Source organism: Leptonychotes weddellii, chromosome 10 (genome assembly GCF_054177405.1).
Source record: "Leptonychotes weddellii isolate Sample4059 chromosome 10, ASM5417740v2, whole genome shotgun sequence".
In the NCBI taxonomy this organism is placed as follows: domain Eukaryota; kingdom Metazoa; phylum Chordata; class Mammalia; order Carnivora; family Phocidae; genus Leptonychotes; species Leptonychotes weddellii.
Genome location: NC_138378.1, coordinates 121072637 through 121094968, shown reverse-complemented (window position 1 = coordinate 121094968; position 22332 = coordinate 121072637). Strand labels below are relative to the sequence as shown.

Genomic DNA, 22332 nt, shown 5'->3' with positions numbered 1-22332 from the left:
GAGGCAGACACGTAAGGCAGTCAGGAGACAAGGCGGCGTTGACTTCTGTCACTGAAGGGACGCTTAGAAGGCTTGCTTTCCTGTGGCTCGCCGAGTCCGTTCCTTTGACTTAGGTTTACCCCGAATGAGGTGTGCAGGAACGGCTTGGGAGGGAGCACACAAACACCGAGGACCCGGCCCAGGAGCCCCCGTGTGGAGTCACAGTTTCCAAGGAACCATTGCTGTCCCAGTCACGATCTGGGACAGCTGCCCTGCTGTTCATCTTCATGCTGTTTTCCTGCCGCAGGAAGCCACCTCACGGGCCGCTCACCTCGGGCCCGTTGATGGGCCCGACCGTGTGGTTGCATGGTTGCTCCTCACGGCTCCCAGGGGCTGCTGTGTGGACAGGTGCTACGGCCAACAGGTCTTCCCCTCCTTCCGTCAGGGGTTAATTTGTTGGCTTTCGGTTCCTGTGCTGGAGCAAGAGTGTGGTCTCTTGGGGCGTCCAAGGAGGCAGGGAGTGAGAGGTGCAGGACAGCGCCGCATGATTCGTGAGTGCCCGTGTGTTAGGCGCTGCGGTGGGCCGCCTGCTCTGCCGGTGCCGGGCCTTGCAGCGCCATGAAGGAGGGAGCGGTTCGCAGAGAGCGGTCCCTGGACCAGCAGCCCCAGCATCGCTCATCGCCTGGGAACTGGTTAGAAATGGAGGTGCCCAGATCCCCCCACCAGCCTACGGACTCAAAGTCTGGGGTGGGGCGCCCGGCGGCGTGTGCTTTCCGAGGTCTTCTGGATGTTTCTGGGGCACACTCACATTTGAGACCCGGTGATCTTGGGTGCTGTAATGACCTTGGATGGCACGATGTGCTCAGGTGAGTGGCGTTCACATCGTCTTGCAGGCGAGCTACCCTGGGAAGCCGGAGCTGCATCTCCAGGTGGGCACGGCGGGCTCCAGCTCTGACATGCGGGCACTGGTGCCCGCACTCCCTGACCGCCCGGGGACCGTGTCCGCGAGGGGCCAGTGTACTGAGAGGATGGGAGGCCCAGTGCCGCTCTGCGGTGTCAGGGAACTCCGGAGAAACGGAGCCGTCAGGCAGGGAGGGGTGGCCCAGGTTAACGTCCTTAAGGACAAAGTATCCAGAGCTATGAGGCCTGGCTGGGTGACCTCCAAGGAAAATTCCCGTCCAGACACAAATGGGCTTGATCTGGCTCTTGGGTGCAGATTTCTCCGTTATCTCTGAGAAATGTAAATAGTCCCTGGGAGCTGAGCCAGATTCTCATCCTGACCCGCTGAAAGCGGCCAGGCTGCTCGAGAGGGCAGAGCTCAGGAGGAAAAGCCTGCGCCCAACGGCACGACTTCTGTGCTCGTCAAGAAGAAACAGGGAAGGAGGGAAAGGGGGGGAAGGGAGCCAGAGAAGGCCCGAAGGGAGAAGGACCTACTGGATTCTCGTGACTTTTTGGTGCTTATTTGCAAGGCAGGTGTACACATGATTTCTAATTGAAAAACAGTTCTAACTGACAATCTACTTGAAACAGGTCAGTTAGTATAATATTATCACTTACTCTGTAACCGAGAGTAATTCTCAGGTTTGGACACTTTTTTGAAAAACCCCTGAACTGAACAGTTCGGGACACAAACCAAAAGATAAGTGCCCCAGGTTGGTGGTGAGACCGGGGGAGGGTGGGACGCAGCCTGGAAAGCACAGCTCTGGGGAGACAGGGTGGGCCCCGACCTGGCACGTGCCCCAACTGTCATCTTGGGCACGTTAATTCTCTGCCCTGTCTCTTGAGCTCTAGCCGGAGCACAGGTGGCTGGCTGGCCGGGCTGGTTTGAGGACTGAGTTCGGGGCTGACTGAGCGGTCCTCACTGGCACCCGGCTGCTGGGCCTTCACCCCAGAGGGCATTCAGCGTGGGCCGAGGGGATGCACCCCCACGACACGGTGCGGGATCAGTTACGACTGCTGTCTCAGGCCTCGGATCGGGAGCTGTTGGAGTAGCCAGAGGTGTCTTTGGGATCCGGCTACGGGGCTCCCACGTGAGCACTCTGGCCATCTGGGGCCTGGTTATTCTTTGTGGTGGGGACCGTCCGGTACACCGTGGGACATTTAGCAGCATCCCTGCCCCTGTCCCCAGGAGCCGGTACTCCGCACCCCCAACCCCACGGTGTGACAGTGTCTCCAGAGTATCGCTACGTGTCCCCAAGCAGGGAGTGGGGGCCAGGTGAAGTTGAGTTGGGGTTGTATTCCTTCGGATTTAGGTGGGTTAAGTCGTTCTGACACCTGCTACGACACGGATGAACCTTGAGGACATGACGCTCTGTGAAATAAGCCAGTCACGGGAGGACAGATACTGTTGGATTCCAATTACATGAGATACTTAGAATAGTCAAAATCATAGGAAGCCAGATAGTAGTGGCCAGGGGCTGAGGTGGGGGTGTAATGGGAATTCAGCGGTATGTGGACAGAGGTTCAGTTTCACAATATGGAAAGAGTCCTGGAGATGGACAGTAGGGCCATGGGACATTAGGAATGTAGTTAATATACTGAACTCTACACTAAAACGTGATTACGATGGTAAATTGTATGTTATGTGTATTTTATCACAATAAAAAAAACCTTAGGGGCGCCTGGGTGGCCCAGTCGTTAAGTGTCTGCCTTCGGCTCAGGTCATGATCCCGGGGTCCTGGGATGGAGCACCGCATCGGGCTCCCTGCTCAGCAGGGAGCCTGCTTCTCCCTCTCCCACTCCCCCTACTTGTGTTCCCTCTCTTGCTGCGTCTCTGTCAAATAAATAAAATCTTTAAAAAAACAAAACAAAACAAAAAAAACCCCTCAAACAAACCCTTAAATCAGTTGGGTATGTTTGTGTGGGTTCTCTGGTCTGCCCCACTGTATCTTGAAACTGGGCAGACTGATCCCTCCTACTTTATTCTTCATCTCAGAGTTGTTTTAGCTACTTGCTTCCTTTGTCTTTTCATATAAATTTGAGAATAATCCTGTCTCTATCTTCAAAATGTCTTGCTGGGATTTTAACAGGAATTGTGTTAAGCTTGCAGATCACTCTGGGGAGAATCGGTGTCTTCCCCGGGTGCTGAGCCTCCCAGTCCGGGAGCGCGACTTGGTTTCTTAGAGCTGCTGTGATTTTCCTCATTGGCACCTTGTGTTTCAGCACTTAGATCCCGACATGTTTTGTTAGATTTACCCCGAGGCATTTCATTCCTTTGAGTGATCGTGATTTTTGATTTCAGAGTCTATGTGTTCATTGCTAGCTTTTAGAACTACGCTTGGTTTCCGTATGTTCATGTTGTGCTCTGAGCCTCGCCGAGCTCCCTTCTGGGTTTTAGGAGTTTTTGTAGACTCCTTGGTATTCTCCAAGCAGACAGTCATGTCATCTGCAAGGAGGGGCTGTTCTGTGTTTCTTTTCGGACCCATGTGCCTTTTGTTCCCTTCCCACATCTTTCTTGCCGTCTGGGACTCCCAGCACCGTGTTGGATAACTGGTCTGAGTGGGTGTCCTGGCTGTGTCCTGATATTAGGGAGACGTTCAGTCCTTCCTGAGTATGATGTTACTGTCGGGTTTTTGACATAGATGCTCTTTATCAAGCTGAGGAGGACCCCCCATCCCTATTTTTCAGAGGGTTTTTATCATGAAGTGGTGTTGAATTTTGTCAAATGCTTTTTTTGTACCTATTGATATGATCATGTGATTTTCCACTGTTCTAACAAAGGATGGTTGATTACATTGGTTGACTTTTGAATATTGACCCAGCCTTGCATCCCTGAAATACTCCACTTGGTCATAGTGTATATATCTTTTTTATATATTGCTGAATTCTATTTGCTAACATTTTGAGTTTTTTATCTGTATTCATAAGGGTTATCGGTCTATACTTTTCTTTCTTTTTTTTGTACTGTCTCTGGTTTTGGTATCAGGGTAACACCAACTTCGTAAAATGAATTAGTAAATGCTCCTCCCTCTTCTTTTTCCTGGAAGAGGTGTGTAAAATTGGTGTTAATTTTTCTCTAAAAGTTTGGTAGAATTCTCTGTGAAGTCATCTGGCCTGGAGCTTCTTTTCTGGCAGTTTTAAGTTACAAATTCAATCCCCTTAATTGTTAGGGGGCTGCTAAGTGGTAGGTTGTGTGTTTCTAGGAAGTGGTCCATTGGGCCTAAGTTTTCAGATTTATTTATGCTATTAGGTAGTTTTAATAAAGAATCCATTCTTTTTCATGGATTTTGTGATGTATGTGGAATTGGACGGTTTTTTAAAGATTTTATTTATTTGTCAGATAGAGAGAGAGAGAGCACAAGCAGGGGGAGGGGCAGAGGGAGAGGGAGAAGCCGGCTCCCCGCTGAGCAGGAAGCCCGACGTGGGACTCAATCCCAGGACACCAGATAATGACCTGAGCCGAAGGCAGACACTTCACCGACTGAGCCACCTAGGCATCCTGAATTCAAAAGTTTTTACAAAATTTGTGCTCTGTTGTGACTTCTTTCAGTCTAAATAAAAATGCACTTTTGAATGTAGCCTTTTGTGATCATAATTGTATGTCTGTATCTTTCTCTTAAAGAAGGCCCCTCCGCTCATCGGGTAAGAGCCAGGAGCCTGATCCACCCACCACAGAGACGTGTTTTGCCTTTACGTGAAACGTCAGTTGGTGGAGTGAGTTTGGGTCTCGCGTGGGTTAGGTCTCGACAGGCAGTAGACAAGCAGAGAATGCCTTGAAGTGAAACCCTATATGGAGGGCATGGAAGGAAGCATGTCAGCCACATTTATTTCTGTCTGATGTGACACCCAGTGATGGCTTTTCATGCTTTCCTCAGCGCCCACCATACTCATGCTTGCTTTTTCAGAAGGAGAAGAGAAATAGAACAGAAGAGACACAGAAGAGTCAGGCTGGGGTGCTTGGGGTGAAGAGCTGCAAGGCCGTCTCCGGCGGGTCTGCGGCCTGACCCCGGGGCTGCTTCCAGCGTTCCCACACTCTTACCACTGCCCTCCCCCAGGACAGCTGATGTATTTCAAACAGGAAACTCTGCAGATAAGGCTGCAGACACCAGCCTGATTTGCTGGGCAGCCTGACAGGCCAGGCCGTGCTCGCCTGGCCTGTGGGGCTCGCGGCCTCTGTAAATAGCAGCCATGAGGCTCCCGGGCGCAGTGTCCTCGCGGGTCCCCGACGGTCAGGACGCCCCCTTCGCCTGACGTGTGCTGCAGGTAGGGATGCTCTGCCCGGTGACCTGGCAGCCTTGGGGAGCAGGGCGGGAGTCCGCCAGTCGATGGGAATACACTGAGCTAGGAAGGCGAGGTTCCAGACGCGGCCAGAGGGAGGACTCAGGTGGAAGGGAGGGTGGGAGTCTGTTCTTTGGTCCCCACGAAGGATGGGGTCTGTCAAATGGATCTAGCTCTAGAATTCCAAGGTCTGATTAATTCAGGGGCTCATGGTGGAAACTTCGTGGGGCTGGCTCATGAGGAGGACTCATGAGGAGCAGCCTTCTCAGCTCTGCACAGGGTCCAAGAGGTTCAGCCATGTTTTCCCGAGTCCCCAGTGCCCATGTGAAAGGTGGCCCTAGCACCAACCGCCTGTCCCCGGGGAATGTCCGCCACCTACGGGTGGGGCGCCGTGGGCCGCATCAATAATCTGTACTCATGGCCTGTGGCTCTGTTCTGGCTCAGTAATGCGGCAAAGACAGGACTGGAGTGGGGGCCTCTGGTCTCCCAAACTGGGTAAGACTTGGTGTGACGGGGGCCCTTCCTCCCCCGCTGGCTGTCACAACCGGCCTTCCAGGCTGAAGTCAGGTAGCGCTTAGGAATTTAAAAGACGAAGTGGGAGAGCCGCCGCACGTGCATGACAGGACTTCTGATCTGATGGGAAACGCTCTCCTGGCCGGGCAGAGCCGAGCCCGGGCTTTCGCCGCGAGCTTTCACCATGTCTCCAGCTCATCTACGAGTTTGAGAAATCTGGAGGCCGTGAGAGGACAGACAGACGGTTTGCGGAAAGCTAGGGGAAGGGCCTCTTCCTCCTTAGTGTGTGCCCTTCGGGTGGGCCCTCGGGGAGACCCCGTGTCACTGTGGGGAGCAAGCAGCTGGGCGGGGAGGGAGTGTCCGTCCGCAGAGCTCCCTGGCGCTTCCAGATGTGGTTCTCCAGCTATAAATGCTACAGATGTTTAATGAAAATGTAGCATTGTGAGTTTGGCAAATCATACCACTTTTTTTTTTTTTTAAAGATTTTATTTATTTATTTGACAGAGAGAGACACAGCGAGAGAGGGAACACAAGCAGGGGGAGTGGGAGAGGGAGAAGCAGGCTTCCCGCTGAGCAGGGAGCCCGATGCGGGGCTCGATCCCAGGACCCCAGGATCATGACCCGAGCCGAAGGCAGACGCCCAACGACTGAGCCACCCAGGCACCCTATACCACACTTTTTTAAATTGTCTATTTCATTCTTTTTTTAAAAAAAGAGAGAGAATTTCATTCTTACAATGAACTTCTACTAAGAATTCCAAATTGAATTTCCCCCGGGAAACCCTGGCTTCCTGCGCTGAAGGGAGGGTGGGAACCTGCTGGTCTCTGGCTGGATCAGGATGTGGTTCTTAAAGAGGGCCCGGTGGCAGGCCTCCGTTTACAAATGGAATTCCTCTCCCACGAGGACAGGGAGGAGTTGGAACTCCTGGGGGCAGGCCTCCCCCGCCCCCCGCCCCAGGGCTGCCCTGCTCTCTGCCCCGGAGCTGCAGAAGGCGGGGAGCAGGTGAGGGCTCAGGGCTGCAGGGAGGGGTTCGGGCTGCGTCTTGTGCGCCTTGTGCGGGGCTCTCTGCTGGCCCTGCACCTCCTTTCTTGGTAGGTGGCGACCACTGTCCCTCGAAGCCGAAGCCGTGGGTGGGAGCACAGAGTCGTGCTGAGCAGCATGGCTGTGTCCTGACTCAACCATTTCTAGCTGGAGAGGAAACTCCCAAGTCAGCTTTTGCCACCTGAGACATTTAAAAAAAATCTAAACCCCATCTGCATCCACAAACACCAAGAAGCAAGTATCTGTAGGCTCGAGCCCAAATGTAGTTGGATCAAATGTTTATCATGACTTTTTAAAATTGAAATATAATTGACATACAACATTATATTATCATTACTGTTAAGAGCTACATTCTGGAGAGAACCCACATTTGCTTCCAAAGCAGCAGCTCAGCTCCTTTCGGTGAAAGACACACTGTGGCAAACAGGCCCGGCTGCTCCTTTGTCAGGAAACCCTTAGGCATTCCAGGACCCGACGGCAGGGCCAGGACCAATTGCGGGGCCATCCAGCACCGGCCGTGTGTCCGAGGCGCCAGCCCCGGGAGTCCCATGTGAATCTAGGCATGAAGAGCCCTCGAGGAATGAGGAAAACCAGTAGCCGAAGAGAGCATTAAATTCCAGGTGTTGCCGCTGTGAACTTGTATGTTCATTCATTCATTCCTTCATGCATCCTTTTGTTTGCTCAGTTCAGTGTCTGCTAAGCTCCTGCCCGGGGCCCCCAGCGCTTTCCCAGCTGCAAGCGGTGGTCACACGTGACCCACTTCCAGAGCAAGTCCCTGGCACTGGGACCCAAGGCCCAGCGACAGGGGAGACGTGAAGCTCATCCTTGCAGAGTGTGGGCGAACTTGCATGTCTTTTTCCTTCTCCTTGGAGCTACTCACTTGTGCGAGCACGGGCAGGCCGAGCGCCAGCCGGGAGGTCCAGCTGGGAGGGAGCCTGGCCGTCCAGACCCCAGTGGCTTGGGCATCGTCACCATTACAGCGAGAAGCCAGGTCCAAGGTGGTTTTGGGAATTAAATAAGGTCTGTGTGTCCATGTCTGGTAGTAAATAGTGGCTCCTTTTCTCTCTCCCACACATGAAATAACACACAGTAAAAGCACACGGCCATGGTGATGTAAGGAGGCGGGTGGGTCCCGACTCTGACGGCTGACAGGAGCAGGAGGGAGAGGTCAGGTGCATCAGGAGGCCCCAGGTCCGACCCCACCTTCCCCACCTGCTAGTGGGGTAACGCTGGGCAGCTAACTTCATTTCCCTCACCTCTGGTTCCCTGACCTGTGAAATGGCGCAATGTGCTGACCGCGGCCGGCCTTCTATTGTCCCCCGTCGAGGGGGACTTGCCCGTCACAGTCTGTCCCGTGCCGCCGCTGAGGACGGCTGGGTCCCCGCTGCAGGGTGTCCCAGAGCACACGCGGATTCTGCCTGCGTCCATCTCATGGAGAAACTGCAGGAAGCTGGGGGCTGGGCACAGAAGGTCTCGGTTCAGAGGCTCCGGCTTCCTGTGCCTGGAGCCACCGCGGGCCGCGGCCCGGCCCCGTGCCTGGTGACGGTAGCATCACGGCTGTCTCTGGTGAGCACGTGCCCCTCGCGGGCCTCTCTGTGCTTCACTCAGCTTCTCCTCGAGCTGGCCTCTTGGGCTCTTCCCTCCCCTCTAAGATGACACAGGCCGGAGACGGACACGTGATGAGGCCAGGGCACTGGTCCCGGGGCTGCCAGATGCACAGCTGTCCCCAGACCCTGCGCCGTTTGGACGTCAAAGTCTCAGGTGAGGGCTCTCTGGGTGCTGCCGCCAGGACCTCCTCTCTGGCCCCAAGGGGAGAACCGGTGTGCCTGATTACACGGGGACGCAGGGCCAGCTGTGTCCTCCTGTGCCTTCCGTCCTGTGCCACACACAGGGGTGACGGGTGCTGTCTCAGCGACACAGAGACCGATGAGCTACGGCTGCACTCGAGCCCACGGCCTGATGCTGAGTAGAACGGGCACGCTCAGAGGCCGCACACACAGCCGGTGCCGGGAACGCTCCAAGCCAGGCACACTGCACAACTTTGTTAAGAACACACTGGTGTGGGGCGCCTGGGTGGCTCAGTCGTTAAGCGTCTGCCTTCTGCTCAGGTCATGGTCCCGGCGTCCTGGGATCGAGCCCCGCATCGGGCTCCCTGCTCCGCGGGAAGCCTGCTTCTCCCTCTCCCACTCCCCCTGCTTGTGTTCCCTCTCTCGCTGGGTCTCTCTCTGTCAAATAAATAAATAAATGAAATCTTTAAAAAAGAGAAAAAGAAAAAAAAAAAAAAGAAAACCATCGGGGGTGCGGGGCGGTGCCTGGGTGGCTCAGTCATTGAGCGTCTGCTTTCGGCTCAAGTCCTGATCCCGGGGTCCTGGGATCGAGCCCCGCATTAGACTCCCTGCTCCACGGGAAGCCTGCTTCTCCCTCTCCCACTCCCCCTGTTTGTGTTCCCTCTCTCGCGGTCTCTCCCTCTCTGTCAAATAAATAAATAAATAAAATAGTATAACCATGCTATTAAAAAAAAAAAAAAAGAACACACTGGTGTGTAGGAAGGCTAGGAAGCCACAGGAGACATGCGTTCACAGCCCAGGAGTTCAGCTTCAAGGGCTATGGGGGGGGTCCTGGGCCCGGGGACCGCGGGGGACCGGCCCGTCCTGGGAGCGCCTGGGCTCTACCATCTGTTCTGGGCAGCATGTCGGGGTTTCTGTAGCACCACACATGTGCCTTTGTGTGTCTGACGTATCAGCCACAGAGAAGCAGAAGCGAGAATCTGGGGGCAGCCGTCAGGGTGGGAGTCCAGCGTGGCCGGGCAGGGGAGGCGAAGGTGGGCCCCTGAGGGAGAGACCCGAAGGCTGGGAGGGGCCCCTGACAGCCCCCTGCGCCCTGGCCCTGGCCTGCACGCTGTCACTCGCCGGCCCCGGTGTCTGAGTTCCCGTCACTGAGTCCCCTTCCTTGATGCAGGAGCCAGCGTCCCGCAAGCGCTCGTGATGAAGAGGGATCTGGCTCTGATCGGCCTGGCCTTCCTGTGGCTGCTTCCGGCCGGACGTCCTCAGCAGACGGCCGAAGAGGCCTGCTCCCTGCACATTCTCGTCCCAGGCCTCAAAGGTAACCCCAACCTCGGCCTCCCGAGTGTGGCCGAGGCCCGAGGGCTGGTGCTGCTGCCGGCTCAGGGTCTGAGCAAGGTGTGCCTCAGTTTCCCCATCTGCCAAACTCAGGGTGGACTACATAATGTCTACACTCTCTTTGGCCAAGGGATTCTGTAATTCTGAAGCTAGCCACTTATCTGCACCTCTGCCCACAGGGACCCCGTAAAGGCCGCTAACGTTCGTTCCAGGCACCACACACACTACCTCAGATGACTTTCAGAATGAGATAATCTCGTCTGGTCCATTTTGCAGATAAGGACATTCAAGGCTCAGGGACATTCAGCGACATAGATAATCGATGAGCGACGGAAATTGGGTCACACAGCTATGAAGCCCCGGCTCTTCCACTGGTTCCTGAGAGCTCTTAATTTCTTCTTTAAAAAACAAACAAACAAACAAACCCCAAAGCTTTTCTCTCGTTGGCTTTCCTATAATTTCCTTCCAGGGGGAGCTTTGCTCTGCAGAGCAGATGTGGCGGGGGTGGGCACCAGCCCGCGGGAAAGTATCGGCCCTCAGACGGTCATCTTCGTTTAGAAAAGTCCCTGGTTTCTCCATAGCACAGGCAAGAGATTCCAAAACCTTGTAATTCCCATGCAGGATCAGCTCCACAATTCGAGGGCCCAGTGCAAGATCAACGTGAGGACCTCTTGTTCAAATGTTATAAAAAAACCTTTGAAACAGGGACAGGGTCATGCCGCACATGGGGCAGGTGAGCTTGGGCCTCCTCCTCTAGGAGCAAGAGGCCTGGGTGAAGAGGGGCCGACCTGAGGCTCCCTCCCCAAATTCCCTTCTCTCCCTCCCTTCCCACTTGGTCTACGTGGACCCGGCCCCAGAGCCTGGTCTCTGCCAGATGGTCCTGTGATGGGGATGCTGTCAGGTCTCCTTATGGAGACATTGGAGGAAGCAGACTCACATTTAGGGGCTATCGACCCCTGATGAGAATGACTGCCACCCAAGACAGAGCCGGGCGTCTCCAGAGACCAGGCCTTTGTGAGGGCAGATGGGGCCGGTGAGGGCAGGTTCCAGCCGAGGGCGGACGGGGCAGGTGGTCTCGGTGAGCAGGACGGGGGGTGGGCTCCTTGGAGGACAACAACGCCAACGCAGACCCTGCTCCCAAAGCCTTGTCCTCTAGCAGGTGAACAAGACATGTCCCCAGGTTGTGCGGAAGCCATGGGAGGATGTTTTGGGGCCTCGGAGCATGCATTCCAGACACCCTGATAAACAGCAACATTGCTCTGTAGTCTCGATGGCCACAGTCTGTCCACACCAGAGGGACAATTCCAGTAGAGTAACTTTTTTTTTTTAAAGAGTTAAAAGGGGCGCCTGGGTGGCTCGGTCGTTAAGCGTCTGCCTTCGGCTCAGGTCATGATCCCAGGGTCCTGGGATCGAGCCCCGCATCGGGCTCCCTGCTCGGCGGGAAGCCTGCTTCTCCCTCTCCCACTCCCCCTGCTTGTGTTCCCTCTCTCACTGTGTCTCTGTCAAATGAATAAATAAAATCTTAAAAAAAAAAAAGGGTTATTTATTTGAGAGAGAGCCAGTGAGCTCGGGGCAGGGGCAGGGCAGAGGGAGAGGGAGAGAAAGAATTGCAAGCAGACTCCACACTGAGCGCCGAGCTCTATCTCCTGACCCTGAGATTATGACCCCAGCCAAAATCAAGAGTCGGATGCTTAACTGACTGAGCCACCCAGACACCCCGAGAAACTCCTTATCACACTTACTGAAGTCCTTACAATCTGGGTGTCTTGTGTTTATCTCCAGCTTCACTGAAGTATAATCGACAAGAAAAAATCGCATATGTTTAAGGTGACAGCTGAATTCACGGAAACCTTGTGAAGTGACGTCACCTCACATCGTTCCCGTTCTGTGTATAGGGGGTGGGGGCGAGGACTGTGGGGGTCTTGTTCTGGCCCAGGAACAAGGGGCCCCGACTAACACACACCTTTGGGGACTTTGCTCCTCTGAGACATGACTTAGCCGCTGGGACCTGCTTCCTCTCCCGCCGCAGGGTGACCTCCGCTGTAGAAGCAGGTGCTTGAGAGCCAGGAGCGCCCACGGCCCTTCCTCAACTGGCCGCAAAGACGTCCAAGTACCTGACGTGTGTCTTCCTGGTTGGGTCGCCAATGACCCCAAATGCCATTGAGACAAAAGCTTTGTGCCATAGATCATCATGTGACTGGCAGGGAGGCAAGCCAGAAGTAAATTCTGGCCACGTATTCTTTGCTTCTTTGAGGGAGGAGGGAGCAGGTTGTCAATGGCGAAGCATGAGATCGACGCTTGAAATGTCAGCCTCTCGTGGTGGAGAAATGACTCATCACATAGAACTTTATACGGCTCATCGGCCCCAAATCAATGTCTGATAAAGGAAAGGATGTGGGGAGAGGACACTGGGCTCCCTGGGCAGACAGTACGGAGTGTGCGGGAGTTTTGGGGGAAGAGCTTATAGCAATATGGTCCTGGGGTTCTCACCAGCGGGGACACAGCTCTGAGTGTCCCCCGAGACCAGCAGCCGACAGACCCTTCGGGCCCTGCCCACGACGAGCCGCACTTGAAGACAGCTTTGTTCTTGAGAAGCACACCCAGGCTGGGCTCCAAGCAGGAGGTCAAGGTCACTAGGAAAGAGTGGGACCAGGATGCATCCCGCCACTGATGTCTCCCGAGTGTGGGTGCGTGGGACTGGATGCAGCTTCTGCGGCAACCCCCACGTGCTGTCTTCTAGGACACGGTGCGCCCCCTCCTCGGGCTGGGGGGCTTTATGCCGCCCAGGTGCTCGGGAGGCTCTCTGCCTCCGGGCTCTGGACGCCCCCACCACAGGGACCACAGGCGAGCTCGCGGCACCTGCCCCCCCCAGTGCTGGCCGAGACAATCGCCCGTGATGCAGAATCTTGGGGAGAACAGTGAGATTTTCTGATGATCTGAGAGAGACAAGACCCATGTGAGGTGGAAGTCTTGTTTTTAATGGAGTGGTACTCCTCTTTCCCCTTAGGAAGCCGACTTGTGGGGCACAAGGTAGCGCTTGGTGCGGCTCAGGGGCTTTCCGTCCTCGGAGCCTTGCGGCGCACACAGGGCTGGTCAGGCTGGACGCGGCGAGAGGCGGCAGGCGGAGAGCCGGCGGCGGTCACGAGGGCTGCGTCCTCACTGCTTTGTCTCTACGAGGAGCGTGAAGCTGGGTGCGCGGTGTCGGTCCGCGGATGGCCTGGGTAGCTCGGTGCTTCTCTGGGCAGGCTCCGAGGCCCTAGGGCGGGGTGGCCAAGTCGTGCAGCCTACTGCTCCCGGCCGGGCCCCGCCTCTGTAAGGCGGACGTGGTCCTGCCTCACGTGTGGGCCGGGCTTACGGGGGGCACGTAGGGGAACGCCGGGTGGAGGCGTGCACTTCCTGCAAGTGTGGACAGTGCACCTTTGAGGTCGAGGCCCCCCCCCCGGGCGTGCCGGGGGACCCCGAGCTGGTGGGACGTGCACTCCACCTTCCCGGGGTTTCCGTCCAGGGGGCCGGCACGTGGAAACAGGGGCTGTCCCGCAGGCGGCGACATGCGCTCGCCTCGGCGCGGACCACGTCAGCCGGACACCTGCCCCTGTCCCCGGCGCGCGGGGCGGGCCCTGCTAGCTCCCTGGGCACGGCGTGCGGGGCTTCCCGCGGGCCCCACGCAGGAGCTGTGCGCGCCGCCGGCTTCTCCCGGGCCGCGCCCGCGCACCGGTCACTTCCCGCCTCCCGGGCCCTCGCTTGTGCAGGTGCTGTCCCCGCTCTCCGAGCACCGTTTCCCCTGGCTACGGCAGGTCTCAGTTCGAAGTCACTTCGTCAGAGCCCTTTTCTGATCGCTCGATCTCAAGTATGGCTTTTTCGGGTTGAAATTATTGCTGCATTTTGTCTTACTTTAATCTTGTATCCTGTGCTGCTGATGAGAATTCTTAGGTCGGCCTGACTCATTCAGGTGCATGTCATCTTTACAAATTCTTCCTCCTCTTGGGTAACTGATAGAATCTTCTCTTTATTCTTTTTTTTTTTTTTTTTAAATATTTTATTTATTTATTTGAGACAGAGAGAATGAGAGAGAGAGAGCACATGAGAGGGGGGAGGGTCAGAGGGAGAAGCAGGCTCCCTGCTGAGCAGCGAGCCCGATGCGGGACTCGATCCAGGGACCCCAGGATCATGACCCGAGCCGAAAGCAGTCGCTCAACCAACTGAGCCACCCAGGCGCCCTCTTCTCTTTGTTCTTGAGGTTCTGCAATGTCACTGTGACACGTCTAAGTTATTTTACCTCGTCTCTCCCGCCTGGCTCCCCGGGGCGCCTGCGCTGTGTCCTCCCGCCTGGCTCCCCGGGGCACGTGCACTATGTTCTCCCACACCCTCCCGTAGTGCCGGGAGGTCACAGCTCCTAAACCTGCACGACCGTCTCGGCTTCCAATGTCTGTTCTCCCTTTTCTGGAATTCCTTTCAGTTGGATACTGGAATTTGTGGGGCTTTCCTTCACTCTCCACTTGATAACTTGAAATCCAAACAAAACTTTCCAGTCCTTTATCTCTTTGTGTCGCACTGTGAAAACGTTCTCCATCCTGACCTTCTGTTTGGTGAACTGGCTTGTACCATTGGCCACCCTGCTTCTCAGCCTTCCTGTAGAGAGACTCGTTGCAAAAATTTATTTCCTGTGCAGGATTTCTAGTTGGTTCTTTTCAGTGCTTTTTACTTTTGTTCATAGATGCCTATTCTCTCTTGCCTTTATGAAGATATTTAGCATCTTATTTTGGGGTCAGACGCTGACTGCTCCAAGAGTCCCTTTCCTCTGTTGGTTCTCTTCCGGATGTTGGTGTTCCTCAAATGTCCACAGGTTTTGGTGGCGAGCTCAGTCTGTTCGTTGGCATTTCCTGCTGGTCTATCAATGTGTCTCCAAGTATTGCAATTGTAATAATTTCCTTTTTTACGAACGGTAAAGTACCCAGAGATTTAAGGGCCACGTATGTGTGCTAGGCGTGTGTGAACCCACCCTCAGCAGGGGCCTGGGTGGAGCCTTCAAGGCTGGGGCACGCAGGGCACAGTGACAGGCCAGCTCTGTCTTCCATTTGTTGGTGGCGCTCACTTCGCTTTTCTCTTTGTTTACTTAAGTTTAAATGGGATGTCCCCTCCTTCAGGCCAGATGATCAGTTTTGGGCATCTCGTTGGGGCCTCTGTAACCTCAGTTAGCCTCTCACCAAGTGTGAGTGCCCAAGGCGAATCGCAGAGAACTGGAGTAACTTAGATGTTGGCTGGTGTCGTGTGTACCTGGGGAGGGACACCGACCCCCTGTCGGCACCCATGTGCTCTCCTGGGGCAACGGTACAGCAGTCAGGCAGACGAGCCATATAATATGGAACAAGGAGCCTGGTCACCGGAGAGAAGAGGTAGCCGGTGAGGGAACCAGGAGAAGCAACCTGGAGGGTTCAGGTGAGAAGGTGGCTGCCAATACCTGGGCTCCAGATGAAGGCCTACTGAGGATGGTTTTAAAAATGGGACATTGTTTGTCACCACATTCAGCCTTGGTGGTTTTAAGAAGGGACATAACATAATTGGATCTGTGTTTTAGGAAGACGGTTTTGGTGTGGATTAGAGTGGGGGGAGGAGGAGGCCTAGGGAGGGACCTTGATGTCTCCCATTGGGACTCCACCCTCTGCTGCTTGTGGGCTCCTCCATGTTTTGTGCATGACTGTCCTGCATGAGCACTGTGAGCGCAGTCCCCAAAGCTGCACGAAGCCCCGGGGCCGGCTGACTGGGCCAGAACATGGACAGGACAGGGAGTGGGCCGGTCAGACCCCACAGAGCTGGGCAGAGGCTTGCATTTCGCTGATGAGGGAGACAGGAAAGCAGAGATGACGCTGGGCCCGGGGCTTGCAGTCCGGGAGAATCAGTGTGTCAGTCAGAACCAGGAATGTCACAGGAGGGACTCATCTCTGAGGAAAAACCGTCGGGTCGATTTGCAGTGAGCTAAGCTAAGTGTGGGATATCAGGAGATGAACAGCCCATCTCCCTGTTTCAGTTCTGAATGAGCTAAGTGACAGATCAAAGACTCACAGGTGTCTGCCAAAACATGACCAGGACTCATGACAAAAGCTGGGGGGCATGTAGCCTGGGCTGAGAGCAGGACACACTTGGCCAGCGAAGCTGAATCAGGTGGATGTGCCCACCTGGTCACAGGCTCCCCAGCCCCGAGTGTGTGCTGCAGGTGGGTGTGGGGGGGCTCATGCTGAAGGGACCAGGGGATGCTGATGTGAGCACCTGTTTATTCTTCCCAGGCACATCAGACAGGTACAGAGGGGCACCGGGGCCATGGGAGATCCTCCAGACCCCTGCTCTCCTCATGCTGCCGTGAGGGCAGGGGGTCAGCAGGGCAGGCACAGGGGGTCTCGGGGAGTGCTGTATGCCAGAGGGCAAGATAGCCCAGAGGGATAATTGGAGAGAGGGACGCAACATCCCTAGAGGGGAAAGGAGGGCCCGGAAGCAGAGTCCCGACACAGATCTGGGACAGGGAAACCTGAGAGCCCTCGGTGATGGAGGGTGGGAAGATGGGGGAAAGCTGATGGGGGTGGGAGATGGTCTGGATGAGAGATGAAGTCTCCTGGGGGCTGGGGCGGGGGAGAGAGAGGCCAAGGGGCCTGACCGACAGCACACACAGGGTGGGCAGCTGACACTGGAATCCGTGCTCACGAGGAGCTCCTAAATGCAGTGCCTTCTTCCGCAGGGGACGCTGGAGAGAAGGGAGACAAAGGTGCGCCGGGACGGCCTGGGAGAGTCGGCCCCACAGGAGAGAAAGGTACCTGCCGCCCCTCGGCCCCGTCGAGGTCTGCCCAAGAGGGCGCAGCCGCTGCTCCAGCTGCTGCAGGAGCCTCAGGGGAGTGGCAGGGTGTGGGAACTCCAGAGGACTTTGACACCTGTGTAGTGAGCCAGGGTGCAGAGAGTGCTCCTTGCGCTCCAAGAAACAGAGCGCGTCCTGGGAGCGGCACATAACAGTGTGGTCACGTGCGTGCAAACTCAGTCCCAGCCCGGCCCCTCACCAGCCTCCTCTGCAACGTGGGGGTCATTTGGGAGCATTACACATATAAGTGCAATTGTGAGGGTGTGCAAGAAACTCTGAAGGTGTGTCAAAATTATGGAGAAGTGTAAGCAGTGATGGAGCTGTGCCAAAAGTTATGGAGGTGTGCTAACGGTGATGGGGGTGTGCAAGCAGCGATGGAGGTGTGCAAACGGTGATGGAGGTGTGCAAGCAGCGATGGAGGTATGTGAGCAGTTGTGGAGGTGCGTAAACAGATAAGGAGGTGTGTAAGTGGTGATGGCGGTGTGTAAACAGATAAGGAGGCATGTGAGCAGATGAGGCGTGCAAGCAGCGATGGAGGTGTGTGAGCAGATAAGGAGGTGTGCGAGCAGTGATGGAGGCGTGCAAAGACCAAGTGGACAGCCTTGGGCAGGGTGCGTAGGGTACACGGGGTGGAGGCACCTGTGGCTAGCAGATCCTAATTGCTGAATCTGTTTCCTTCTTAGTACAATTGCGTATTTCTCCGAATCCCCTGGGGTTGCGCCGAGTCTTACAGGAAGTAGATTGTACGTGCAAATTAGCTGCGCAGTAAAGGGGGTAGAAGTGCTTTTTCAGCGTTCATGCTCTGTGCTCTGGGACTTACACTGACACCCATCCAGCTGGTCCCTCAACCAGTCCTCCAGCACTGGAGAGCTAGGCGGTTTCCAGTTTCCAGAAAGTTATTATGACAATGCAAATAAAGGCCATTGAGTATATATATTCATATATTTAGTCCATGCGCTGTTTTTTCACTTTTTTGAGGTACAGTTTATGGACATTCTCCTTTTGATGTACAAGTGATGAGTCTGACAGCTGTGCACATCTGGGAAACCCTTGTCACATTCGAGACCAAGAGCATTTCTGTCACATCCCTCCATTAGCCTTAATGATTTTTATTTCTTGTTTTCTCCTTTACTCATAAAAAAATCAGTTAAAAAAATAAATGAACTATTCTCCTAGTTCAAAGTTCAAAGCATATAGAAACAACTCACAGCGAATGAATGCTCTCCTAGGTCCCGGGCTCCCTGGGATCCTTCCCACCAACACTGTCGGTTGATTTCTCTTTACAGAGGTATTTTAGGAGTCAGCAAGCACACCAGCAAATGTATACCTGATTCTTCCCTCCTTTTGTACAAACAGTTGCACCATGCACGTATGGTTCTGCATCTCCCTCTTTCACTTAACAATATGCCCTGGATCATTCTATAGGAGCACAGACATGTCTCCCTCATCCTCTCGTGTGGTGACTTGCTGCTCCATGCTTCAGCTGATCTCCTATTCCTGGAGAGGGGTTTGCTGCAGAGAACAGTCTCGTATGTGTCACTTTTAAATGTCTGTGAGTACAGCTTGAAGATAAATTCCTAACAGTGTAACAGAGTGCTGGTGCATTTGACATTTTGGTAGATGTTGCCCTCCGTAAGGATTGAAACAATGTCACAGGCAACACAAGGCATGGGACACCTGCTGCCCTCCCTGGGAGGAAAGCTGCAAATCGGATAGTAGTAAAATGCCGCCTTAGTAGGTTTGACTTCACTTCTCTTATTATGAATGAAGCAGAGTCATCATCTGGGCATTTAAAAGTCATTTGTATTTCTTTTCTGTCTTTTGGTCCTCCTACTCCTTCTTTCTTGGTTATCTTTTTCTATCTTTTAAAAAAAAGTTTTGGGTTCTTTTTCTTCTTGAAATGTAAGATACTTTTGTACTTGTATTTTCTGTGCATATCTTTGAATATTTCCTTAGAATAAGTTGCCATAAGTGGAATTTGGAACTTTAAAATGACTATCTGTGCATACATTCTTACGCTGGTCCATATACTTCCCACTCGAAATGAGCAATCTTCCCGTGTTTTGGGGAGCACTCCATCTGTGTGCTCAGCAGATGCAGGAGTGAGTGAGGCAGGAGCTCCTCTCCTGGGGTCCCCGTGAGAAACAACAACGTGGTGGCTATCTCAGCAGAGGCCAGCCCAGCTGGCTGAGAGGAGAGCTGACCCAGGGAGCCGGTGGGGTGGGCTCTGTGGTCTGCTTACTCCCCGTGTCTGTCTTCCCATCTGCAAAGGGTAGGCAGTGAAGGAACCGCTTCACAAAGTTCTCGGGTTGTGATAAGTTAACAGTATCTCAGAACTAAAGTGCTTGTAGTTTTTATTTTATTATTATACTTCTTATGAAAGTGGAAAGTGCTGTAGATAGTCTTATTTTATTACTGAACTAATTATGAAATTTACCCAGTGATAAAAGGGATGTTCCCCTACTTTTTTGTGTGGGCGATTTTATATTTCACAGTCAGGAAGTTGGTAGTTCTCCTACTCTAGACGGTCACAAATTCATTTCACGATCCTATTTCATTGATGTTTTTTCAAAGTAATGACATTTGAGCTCAGCATGCAAGTGGCAGTAAAGTCCTACCTTCATTAAGTAACTGCCTTGTTTCAAATTTTTCCAACATATGCTTGTGATAGAAAGTTGAATATACCTGAAGTGGTGAGAAAATCATCCGTAATAAAATCATCCAGAGGTTGGCACTTACTTTAGTATATTTCCTTTTTTTGTGCCCTTTTTTGCTTTGTTATAATTGTATTGTTCACATAAATTTGCATCCTACTTCTTAAATTTAATGTCAGATTTCAGTGTCACCATTTTTCATGCTGTGAAATCATTTTAATGGATGCCCAATATCCACGGGTAACTTAAAATCCCACCCTGGGCGGCGTGTTCTAGTATGGAGTCCTCTGTGGGGTTAGGGTGGAAGAGAGGAGCCTGGACCTGGCCCTTTACAGCCCCTGCCAGCAGCAGCCGGGTTAACCAGCATGACTCCCTCTGGGCATGCCAGTCCTTGAGTCCACGAGTGTGGGGTTCATCAGGGGTCTGGCACCGCCGCTGATGAAATGAGCAGCTCTGGTTTGGGGTCTTTGCTAAGTGCAGAATATAGAGAACACATCAACCCACGTGTATGTACTTGGATCACTGAGTAGTGGAAGCATTTATGCAGAAATGTCGGAAGTATCCTTGGAGCGATCTTGAAAAGAGGATTGGCCATGACGTGACACATGGGAGAGAATCAGACAGGATACAGGAACAGACACGACTGATTAAAATATTTACACAGAGAAAGTATGGGAAAGAAATAAACCAAAACATTAGTAGTAGATAGTTCTGGGTTGTAGGATTATAGGAATTTAAATTTTCTGTTTTACGCCTTTCTGCGTTTTTGGTATTCCCAGCAAAGAGCATGTGCTGATTTTCGATGTCAGCACGTTTTTGTAACTGGAGGCCCGGGTGTGTAGCCTCTGGCCGCTTCCTGCAGACGCCCCACGTGCTGACACAGTGCTCCGGGTCCAGCCAGCCGTGGAGAGCTGTGGGCGACCTCAGAATTCCTGCTCCCGGCCCCCCTGCAGGAAAGCTCCCAGGAAGGATGACCTCAGCTCCCGCGGCCTCTGTGCGGTGTGGGGCAGGGAGCTGTGCGGGGCTTCGGAGTCCTCCCGCCCTCTGTCCCCACCTCCCCGGCTTTCCTCCCGCCCGGAGGCTTTCCAGCTCAGCGCTGGGGTTAGTGGATCAAGGCCACGGCTCAGGTGTGCTGTTCCTGATGTCCAGTCTCCGACATCTGTAGCTTCCAGAAGGCTCTTCGCTCCAGTGGAGTCGTGAGCGTTCCAGAAACCGGGGGGCTGGGACTTGCCTGATTTTAAGGTGAGGGCAAATGGATCATTGACTTTTCTCATTTTTCAGAAATTATTTTCACTGGAATCATTTTTTCCATGTAAATATTACTGGACCCTTGAGAGATTTTTAGAATTTATTATTTTTTTAAAAAAAGATTTTATTTATTTATCTGAGAGAGAGAGAGAAGGAGAAGGGGAGGGGGGAGAGGGAGAAGCAGGCTCCCTGCTCAGCAGGGAGCAGGACATGGGGCTCAATCCCAGGACCCTGAGATCATGACCTGAGCCGAAGGCAGGCGCTTCACCGACTGAGCCACCCAGGGGCCCTAGAATTTATTATTTTTTAAATAGGTATCACATTTTACTGATTATCGCTCCCGCTGTGCTGAGCTTCCTTCTGTGTCATTTGCGCTGGGTTGGATCGCCTGATTGGAACGCTCGGTTCTAAATTGTACAGAGAGACTCTACCCTCGATTTTTAGTTTCTGATGGGTTTTTCCCTGTGTAGTTTCAGCCAGTATAAGTTTTATTTTGCGATGGTTATTTTTACCAGTGATATTCTTTACGAAATTGTTAGAAGACTAATAGCTCCTGTTTATGATTTTGCTAGTGTATGAGAAAAGTGTGAGGAATTCCTTCAGGTATTTCGGGATTGCTCTGTTTTCGGACTTGCTCACCAGCCTCGGTCTCTCTGGGTTTACACACTCCGGTTTGTCCTGCAGCGGCCCCTTCCTCCACGTGCCACCTCGCTGCTCCCTGCAGTCTCTCTGTCCCATCAAGGACCTTCCGCTCTGCCTGCCCTGCCTGCCGCGGTGATGCTGAGTGCCGCGTCCTCTCGCTGCAGATGGCTCCTGGGTCGCACGCCCGTCTGTGGGGGGAACCCGGGGCGGGTTGGCTGCCACAGCTGGGGGGGGTCCCGAGCCCACATCACCGCACCTGTTCAGGCAGCTGTGGCTGGGCGAGGTGGGGCTGCTGAGCTCCCAAGGGCATGGTAGAGCAGGAACCCTGCTTCCCGCTGGAGGGTAGGACTGCAGGCGCTGCAGACTCACTGGGAAGGGGAGGCCGGTGTTTCGCAGACACCTGCTTGACTTGGGCAGCCAGGGCGCGCGTCCCTCATGGTCCTGGGCCACAGGCAGTGGGTTCTCCCGGTCGCTTCTGGAGGTGCTCCTGCTTGGACACGCGTCATGGGGGTTGTTGCGGGGCCCAGAGCCTCTCTGCCCCTCTCCCCAACAGCTGCAACAATGATCATATGTAGAGTCTTGTCCTCAACTTCTTCCAACCCACGTTTTCATTTGAGGCTCCATGGCCTTGAGTTGTGTGACTTCTGGCAACACCCCTGAGCCTCCTGTCCTTCTGGCACATTATCTGGGTGATTTCCTCTGGGTGGGCAGAGTCCCTTCCTTGGATGTCTGTAAGCCATTTTCCATGAATGCCCTGGAACAGGGCTTCCTCCCTTTTGGGAAGTGCTGGGACTGGATGGATCTGTGGTCCCAAATCCTGCCTTCTGCCTCAGGCCCTCCTTCATGTCTTGGACAAACTCACTTCCTTCACTTCCGGGGCCAGTGAAGATGCAGCAGGAGCTGCTGATATGGGGCCTGCTGCCCCCCAGTGGAGAGAGCTCCTCCAGCACCAGCTGCTGGAAGTGGGGGGCCCTTGGGATTCGGTTAGCTCCTCCCCACTGACCACTGCTCCATCCAGACCACCTGCGAGAGCTCGCCCAGCGCGCCTTGTGCTGTGGGTCTCATGGGCTCTCCTGGG

The 22332-nt window shown here is 54.0% G+C and overlaps 1 protein-coding gene across 2 annotated transcripts in view; it reads left to right on the top strand.

The window, feature by feature from the left end:
• Positions 1-2737: 2737 nt before the first annotated feature.
• Positions 2738-22332, top strand: part of COLEC11 (collectin subfamily member 11) — a 35493-nt gene continuing 15898 nt past the window's right edge. The window contains exons 1-3 of one of the 2 annotated variants that reach the window (XM_081797255.1): positions 4792-5181; positions 9709-9852; positions 16597-16668. In XM_081797255.1, coding sequence (XP_081653381.1) covers positions 9735-9852; positions 16597-16668 — 190 coding nt within the window. In that variant the 5' untranslated portion in view covers positions 4792-5181; positions 9709-9734. Of the gene's footprint in view, positions 5182-9708; positions 9853-16596; positions 16669-22332 lie in introns of both variants that reach the window. The other variant, XM_081797256.1, reaches the window with a different exon arrangement.